Source organism: Mustelus asterias, chromosome 2, assembly GCF_964213995.1.
Source record: "Mustelus asterias chromosome 2, sMusAst1.hap1.1, whole genome shotgun sequence".
Lineage (NCBI taxonomy): Eukaryota > Metazoa > Chordata > Chondrichthyes > Carcharhiniformes > Triakidae > Mustelus > Mustelus asterias.
Genome location: NC_135802.1, coordinates 78,271,426 through 78,280,280, shown reverse-complemented (window position 1 = coordinate 78,280,280; position 8,855 = coordinate 78,271,426). Strand labels below are relative to the sequence as shown.

The 8,855-nt window shown below is 43.9% G+C and overlaps 1 protein-coding gene across 1 annotated transcript in view; it reads right to left on the bottom strand.

The window, feature by feature from the left end:
• Nucleotides 1–1,679: 1,679 nt before the first annotated feature.
• Nucleotides 1,680–8,855, bottom strand: part of LOC144504280 (actinia tenebrosa protease inhibitors-like) — a 56,194-nt gene continuing 49,018 nt past the window's right edge. The window contains exon 9 of the mRNA XM_078229382.1: nt 1,680–1,789. Within this exon, the coding sequence (XP_078085508.1) occupies nt 1,680–1,789 (110 nt within the window). The remainder of the gene's footprint in view (nt 1,790–8,855) is intronic.

Below are 8,855 nucleotides of genomic sequence, written 5' to 3'. Positions count from 1 at the left end.
ATAAAATAGGCCCATTCAAAAGTTTGATGGCAGCAGGGAAGAAGCTGTCTTGAGTCAGTTGTTACGTGACCTCAGACTTTTGTACCTTCTTCCCGATGGAAGAAGGTGGACGAGAGTATGTCTGGGGTGCATGGGGTCCTTGATTATGCTGGCTGCCTTTTTGAGGCACTGGGAGGTATAGACAGAGTCAATGGGTGGGAGGCTGATTTGTGTGATGGACTGGGCTTCATTCACGACCCTTTGTAGTTTATTGCAGTCTTGGACAGAGCAGGAGCCGTGCCATAACCAGAAAGTATGTTTTCTATGGTGTATCTGTAAAAGTGAGATTCATAATGGACATGCTAAATTTCCTTAGCCTCTTGAGAAAATAAGGCGTTGATGGGCTTTCTTAACTATAGCGTTGGAATGAAGGGACCAGGGCAAGTTGTTGGTGATCTGGACACCCAGAAACTTGAAGCTCTCGACCATTTCCACTTGATCCCCATGGATGTAAACAGGGGCTGTCCTCCACTGCGCTTCGTGAAGTCGATGACAATCTCCTTTGTTTTACTGACATTGAGGGAGAGATTACTGTCGTTGCACCAGTTTGCCAAATTCTCTACCTCTTTCCTGTACTCTGTCTCACCATTGTTTGAGATCCAACTCACTACAGTCAGCAAACTTGAAAATCGAGTTGGAGGCGAATTTGGCCACACAGTCATAGGTGTATAAGGAGTACAGTAGGGGCTGAGGACACAGCCTTGTGGGGCACCGGTGTTGAGGATGATCATGGAGGAGGTGTCATTGCCTATCCTTACTGATTGTGGTCTGTGAGTTAGGAAGTTTATGATCAAGTCGCAGAGGGAGGAGCCGAGCCCCATTCAAAGCAACAATGTAATTTAACCAATGAAGAACATCAACGATTTCCTGTTGAAAAGATTTCTATTTAAAGCAAAGCTGAAGTTCCCCTGATATAACTCTGCTGACAAATGTTGCTGAAGTTCGAGGCCCTCATTGTGGCACTGGCAGTCACAAATAGCCCAAAGTAGAGGTTAGCGCTATTCAGACACAGTACAGGAGGTACATTACCGGTGTTTCAATTTAAGAGAATACTTTTTTTATTCCATTGTATGACATGGGTGTCGCTGGCTGACCAGCATTTATTGGCCATCCTGGAAATAAACAGAGGAATAAATAATTCAGGAGTTTTACATTTGCATGAACTAAAAGAAATCACCGCAGAATAGATGAGAGATGAACAATTATTAGAGAAGAAAATGGTACACACCCCTTGCAGAAAAATCTTAGCTCATAAACTCCAGATCATAAAATCCTCCATTTTAAGTGGATCCAAGTTTTCCACTGAAACAGATTCCAATGGAATAACATATAAAAAATGGGTGAAATGAGAAATGATCAGCTGGTCCATCAAAACCTTCCACAAACCATATCATTCAAGAACTTTCATTCATTCCCTGTCCTTTTATAACAATTATTTAAGTGAAATTAATGTCCACAGAAGCAAAATCTGGAAAGACCTTTATTCTGCGAATACATCGGGAGGTGCAGATGTCAATTGTATCTCCTCTTTTCATGATCAAAACATGTGGAGGAAAAATGCATCTCGGTCTGGATTTTTAATCAAGATTAAAATGTCGGAACTCAAGACCTGGATTTTCTCACTAAGAATAATCAACATTTCATTTCTCATCTTTAGATTTTTTAGAAACTGATTTTTTTGATTGTATTTTAATGATCATTCTCTCTGGCGCAGCAGGAACTTCCTTCATTTTCATTGTTTTCCTGTCACCTGCCAAAAGGAAACAAAAAGTCAAGGAGACGAAATATACGGCAGCGCTCTCTCTGTACACTCATTATATCCAACAGTGCTGAGTTAGGGATATTTGGTCAAACCTTTATTCAAAAGGGGAGGGTAAGAGAAAGCAGGAAACATTGTCACAGGGAATATAGAACCATAGAAAATTACAGCTCAGAAACAGGCCTTTTGGCCCTTCTTGTCTGTGCCGAACCATTTTTTGCCTAGTCCCACTGACCTGCACTTGGACCATATCCCTCCACACCCCTCTCATCCATGAACCCGTCCAAGTTTTTCTTAAATGTTAAAAGTGACCCCGCATTTACCACTTTATCCGGCAGCTCATTCCACACTCCCACCACTCTCTGCGTGAAGAAGCCCCCCCTAATATTCCCTTTAAACTTTTCTCCTTTCACCCTTAACCCACGCCCTCTGGTTTTTTTCTCCCCTAGCCTCAGCAAAAAAAGCCTGCTTGCATTCACTCTATCTATACCCATCAAAATCTTATACACCTCTATCAAATCTCCCCTCAATCTTCTACGCTCCAGGGAATAAAGTCCCAACCTATTCAATCTCTCTCTGTAACTCAGCTTCTCAAGTCCCGGCAACATCCTTGTGAACCTTCTCTGCACTCTTTCAACCTTATTTACATCCTTCCTGTAACTAGGTGACCAAAACTGTCCACAATACTCCAAATTCGGCCTCACCAATGCCTTATATAACCTTACCATAACACTCCAACTTTTATACTCGATACTCCGATTTATAAAGGCCAATGTACCAAAGGCACTCTTTACAACCCTATTCACCTGTGACGTCCCTTTTAGGAATTCTGTACCTGTATTCCCAGATCCCTCTGTTCAACTGCATTCTTCAGAGTCCTACCATTTACCCTGTACGTTCTACGTTGATTTGTCCTTCCAATGTGCAATATCTCACACTTGTCTGCGTTAAATTCCATTTGCCATTTTTTAGCCCATTTTTCTAGTTGGTCCAAATCCCTCTGCAAGCTTTGAAAACCTTCCTCACTGTCCACTACACCTCCAATCTTTGTATCATCAGCAAACTTGCTGATCCAATTTACCACATTATCATCCAGATCATTGATATAGATGACAAACAACAATGGACCCAACACCGATCCCTGCGGCACACCACTAGTCACAGGCCTCCACTCAGAGAAGCAATCCTCCACAACCACTCTCTGGCTTCTTCCATTGAGCCAGTGTCTAATCCAATTTACTACCTCTCCATGTATACCTAGCGACTGAACCTTCCTAACTAACCTCCCATGAGGGACCTTGTCAAAGGCCTTGCTGAAATCCAGGTAGACAACATCCACCGCCTTCCCTTCATCCACTTTCCTGGTAACCTCCTCGAAAAACTCTAATAGATTGGTCAAACATGACCTACCACGCACAAAGCCATGTTGACTCTCCCTAATAAGTCCCTATCTATCCAAATATTTGTAGATCCTATCCCTTATCACACCTTCCAATAACTTGCCCACCACCGACGTCAAACTTACTGGCCTATAATTTCCCGGATTTCTTTTGGAACCTTTTTTAAACAACGGAACAACATGAGCCACCCTCCAATCATCCGGCACCTCCCCCGTGAAAACTGACATTTTAAATATGTCTGCCAGGGCCCCTGCAAGTTCAACACTAGCTTCCCTCAAGGTCCGTGGGAATACCCTGTCTGGTCCTGGGGATTTATCCACTCTGATTTGCCTCAAGACAGCGAGCACCTCCTCCCCTTTAATCTGTAAAGGTTCCATGACCTCCCTACCTGTTTGCCCTATTTCCGTAGACTCCATGCCCGTTTCCTCAGTAAATACAGATGCAAAAAAACCATTTAGTATCTCCCCCATCTCTTTTGGTTCCATACACATGTGTTAGAAACTGTTGTTAAAGATGCTATAGCAGGGAACTGTGAAAAATTCAAGACAACTTGGCACAGTCGACCTGGTTTTGTGAAAGGAAAATCACATTTAACCAATGTCTTGGAGTTGATGACTATGTGGGGGGGTAGGATTAGTAAGTTTGCAGATGATACAAAGATTGGCCAGATGGTTAACAGTGAGACAGAGTGTCTTGGGCTGCAACAAGATATAGATGGAATGGCCAAATGGACAGATAAGTGGCAGATGGAATTTAACCCTGAAAAATGTGAGGTGATACACTTTGGAAGGAGTAATTTGACAAGGAAGTATTCAATGAATGGTAGAACACTAGGAAGTTATGTGGAACAAAGGGACCTTGGCATGCTTGTCCACAGATCTCTGAAGGTGGAAGGACATTTTAGTAGGGTGGTGAAAAGGCATATGTGACACTTGCCTTTATCATTCGAGGCATAGATTACAAAAGCACAGAAGTCATGTTGGAGTTGTATAGAACATTGGTGAGGCCACAGCTAGAGTACGGTGTTCAGTTCTGGTCACCATACTATAGGAAGGATGTGATTGCACTGGAGGGGGTGCAGAGGAGATTCATCAGGAAGCTGTCTAGGATGGAACATTTAAGTTATGAAGAGAGGTTGGGTAGGCTTAGGTTGTTTTCGTTGGAGCAGAGAAGACTGAGGGGCAACCTAACCGAGGTGTACACGATTATGAGGGACATGGAAAGAGTGGATAAGGAGCAGCTTGTTACCCTTAGTTGAAGGGTCAGTCATGAAGGGACATAGGTTCAAGGTAAGGGGTAGGAGGTTTGAGGGGAATGTGAAGAAAAACCTTTCTACCAGAGGGTAGTGACAGTCTGGAATGCGCTGCTTGAGAGGGTGGTAGAGGTGAGTTGCCTCACATCCTTTAAAAAGTATCTGAATGAGCACTTAGCACATCGTAACGTCCAGGGCTGTGGGCCAAGTGCTGGCAAATGGGATTAGGTGGGAGTTCAGGTGTTTCTAATGTGTCGGTGCGGACTCGATGGGTCGAAGGGCCTCTTCTGCGCTGTATGATTCTATGATCTATGATTCTTTGAAGCACTGCCTCGCCATGCCCCTGACCACCCCCGGTCTTCAAGGACCTCCCGGCAAGGCGATTGAAGTTGAATCTCTGCTAATGGAGACCAGCTGTGATTCTTGATGGCGTGAGGACCAATCAGTGAGGAGTTAAGTTCAAGTGAGGCTGAATGATGCTGTGCAGGACTTGTTAGTACTTAAATCAGCTGATCGTGCCGGCAAAACTGTGCTGGGAAGTCTGCACGCAGGGTGGAAACAGATGCCATTGGTAGCAGCATGTGGCAGACTGGGCTCAGAGCTCTGGCGCTCACATAAAAATAAGGGTGGCAGTGAGAATGTCCTCAGTGAGGAACCCTGGCAGGAAAAACTGGCATGCATCCATCTGGATGACGAGTGCACTGACTTCCAGACATGATGTGCAGTTCAGACACACCATGGGAAAGCACCTTCCTGACTTCCATGTGATGGGTGCCCATTGTCGGGAGTGCTGCAGAGTCCATGCAGTGTGAGAAGCCGTGTTAACATCTGCTGAGCTCCCTTGATTGAGGCAACAGGTGCCAGACTTGGTGCTTGTAACTGTTAGTGGGGCCTGGGATGGTCTGTCCACAATAAACCAGTAGACAGGTGGCAGTGCTGCATTAGAGGGATTTGAACTTGACCACATATGAAATAACCCAGAGATCTTTCATCGGGCAGGGAAAATGCTCACTATACCAGCCTCTACGCAGCAGCCAACTTTGATTTGAGGACCCCTGGCCAAGCCCATCCACCCCCCCCACAAGCCCCTGTACCCTTAAAGGCGCCCCCCCCCATCCCATTCTGCGCCAAGGCAGTGACTGACTTGCCCTTTTGCACCCTGGAGTTTGGTACTAAGCAGTACTCACCTCCTCACTCACCCTCACAACTGTAGCGCCTTAATCACACTTCAAGGGACCAGTAGTGATTTGTGCCTGTGTGACGTCCCGCCGGCGAGTGGGAACATTCCGGAAAGGACAAATGATCTCGGCCGAACTCACTAATGAGATTGAAATCAATTCAATCTCACGCTAATTAACCTTGTGCCCTTTTTGGGCTCAATCCGGTTTGTGCCAGTAGAATGGGGCTGGGGTGATTGCAAACCATTTGGTGCTGGACGTGGATCCAATTTTTCAGCCCACACGCTATTTCCAGGATTGGCATGACCAGTGCCAGGCGGGGTAAAGCTGGAAAATCACCCCCATTACAGCAGGTTTGGGATTCTCTAAAGACTGAAAGTCAAATACAAGCTTTATTTTGCAGTTTTTGGACAGGTCATGAATATTAATCGCATAGTAATCGCTCACCTGAAGCAAAAGATACATACTGCTGTGAAAAGAACAAAGATGTTAATTATCTCTGGTATTTATGAGGCTAAGTGGCGAGTGGATACTGGGAGATTCTCTTTAAATCCTTTCACAACCTCATCACTCTCCATCTCTGCAATCTCCTCCAATCATAAGCAGCACCCCAGCCAATACTGACCTTCAGCCCCTCCATTCCTGACCCCTGACTCTTGGGCATTCCCACCACATTTACCCCATTATTGGCAGCCATGCCTTAACCACCTAGGTTTCTGCTGAAAATCAGTTAAAATCTCGTAAAATCCATTGCAAATTACTCCTGAGAATTTCTCCTTGCTTTGGGCATTCAATTATTTTTATACATTCCTGTGAAAAATCTTGGGGCATTTTTCTGGTTTATTGGTGCACAGAATATTCCTCTCCTACATAGGAACATAGGAACATTCCAGCAATTTCCCCACCACAGAGGTCAAGCTGAACGGCCTGTAGTTTCCTACTTTTTGCCTCTCTCCATATTTGAATAAGGGCATCACATTAGCATGTTTCCAATCCACCGGGACCTTACCAGAATCCGAGAAATTTTGAAATATCACAACTAATGCATCCAGTGGGTGGAATTTTCTGGCCGCGCTACCCTGAAACTGGAAAATCCCATTTGAGGTCAATGGAGCTTTCCATGGTCCATCCTTCGCCTGTTCCGATTCCTGTGGCTGGCAGGGCGATAAAATGCTGGCCACTATCTCTGCTGCCACCTCCTTTAATACCCTAGGGTACAGGCCATCAGGTCCTGGAGACTTATTTGCCTTTAATCCCATTAGTTTATTCAATACCTTCTCCATGGTGATGGTTGTTGCACCAAGTTCCTCTGCATTTACCAGGTTTACCAGGCTGATTCTGGGGACGGCAGGACTGATGTATGAGGAGAGATTGACTAGGTTAGGATGGTTTTGGCTGGAGTTTAGACAAATGAGGGGGGATCACATAGAGACTTATAAAATTCTAACAGGATTAGACAGGGTAGATGCGGGGAGGATATTCCTGATGGTGGGGGAGTCCAGAAACAGGGGTCACAGACTGAGGATTCAGGGTAGACCATTTAGGACGGAGGTGAGGTGACATTCCTTCAACCAAAGAGTGGTGAGCCTGTGGAATTCATTACCACAGGAAGTAGTTGATGCCAAAATATTGAAGGTATTCAAGAGGCGGTTGGATATAGCACTTGGAGCAAATGGGATCAAAGGTTATGGGGAAAAAGTAGGATTAGGCTATTGAGTTGGATGATCAGCCATGATCATAATGAATGGTGGAGGAGGCTCAAAGGGTCAAATGGCCTCCTCCTGCTCATATGTTTCCATGTTTCTATTAAATATAGTGTTTGGAAAGTCTTCATTATTCTCTACTGTAAAGACAGGAAAAACATTAGTTTAGTGCCTCTGCCATCTCTGTGTTCCCCATTAATACCTCACCAGTATTGTCCTCTAAAGGGCCAACATTTACTTTAGGTATTCTCTTCCTCTTTATATACTTGTAGAAGCTTTTGGTATCTGTGTTTATGTTTTCTGCTGGTTTCCTTTCATAGTTCATCTTAGCTCTTTTGATTCTATTTTTAGTAGCCTTTTGCTGAACCTCAAAGTTCTCCCAATCCTCCAGCTTGCCTCTAGCTTTTGCAGTTTGCTATGCCCTAGTTTTTGCCTTTATGCCCTTTTTGCCTTCCTTGTCTAGCCATGGAACGTTTTTCTTCCTTTTACAATTCCTCTTTCTCTCAGGAATATATTTGAATTGAAAGGTATTCAATATCTTCCTGAGCATACACCATTGTTCCTCAACTGTCCGGCCCTCAATTATTTGTGCCCAGTTTACTTGGGCCAACTCTTTCCTCAGACTTGTATAATTGTCTCTGCCTAAGGCTAAAATTCTAGTATGGCACTCTGTCTTCTCTCACTCAATCTGAATCTGAAATTCAGATCACTCTTTCCAAGAGGATCTTTGACAACAAGACTATTTATCAACCCTTCTTTGTTACATAATACTAAATCTAAAATAGCCTGCTCTCTTGTTGGTTCCATAACCTATTGCTCTAAAAAAACAATCCCTCATACACTCTATGAAATCTCCCTCGAGGCTATCTTTGCCAATTTGATTAATCCAGTCAATATGCGTATTAAAATCAGCCATGATCACTGTTTTGCCCTCTTCACAAGCCCTCATTATACCCTAAAAAGAGGACAAGCCCTCATTATTTCTTGGTTTATATTATGACCTACTAGTGTAGGTGGTGTTACCACTCAGTGCACCTGAGCTTGCAGGTGAAGGTAAGATGCACCTCAGGTTAGTTCGGAACATTGAATGTGATTAATATTTGAGATTCCACTGGGAGTTATAACAATGTGAACTAAACTGACTTCAACCTGATAACAAAAATCCCCTCCAAGAGAACAATTCACATGATAACACAGTTAAGAGGTTCTTATTAAGAGGCCCTTACCTTGCTAGCTTTCATCCTTGATTAAGCATTTCTGAGACTGGAAAGAAGAAGTGACACAAATGGATTCATATTAATTAGTTAAAACGTTTCTGAATCAACAGTCAGTTAGATGTTAAAAGAACCGAAGTAAACAGGGATATTAATCATGCTGTCTCTGTTTAAACACTAATCTCTCACTCTGCTTAATGTGTTCTTTATTCATGTTATTTCTAGTGTTTCCACATGAGCAGCTTTGCAGTGGAACAGGGGCACTTGAAGAGACCAATCACCTGACATCACTGATAACATTATTGGCCAT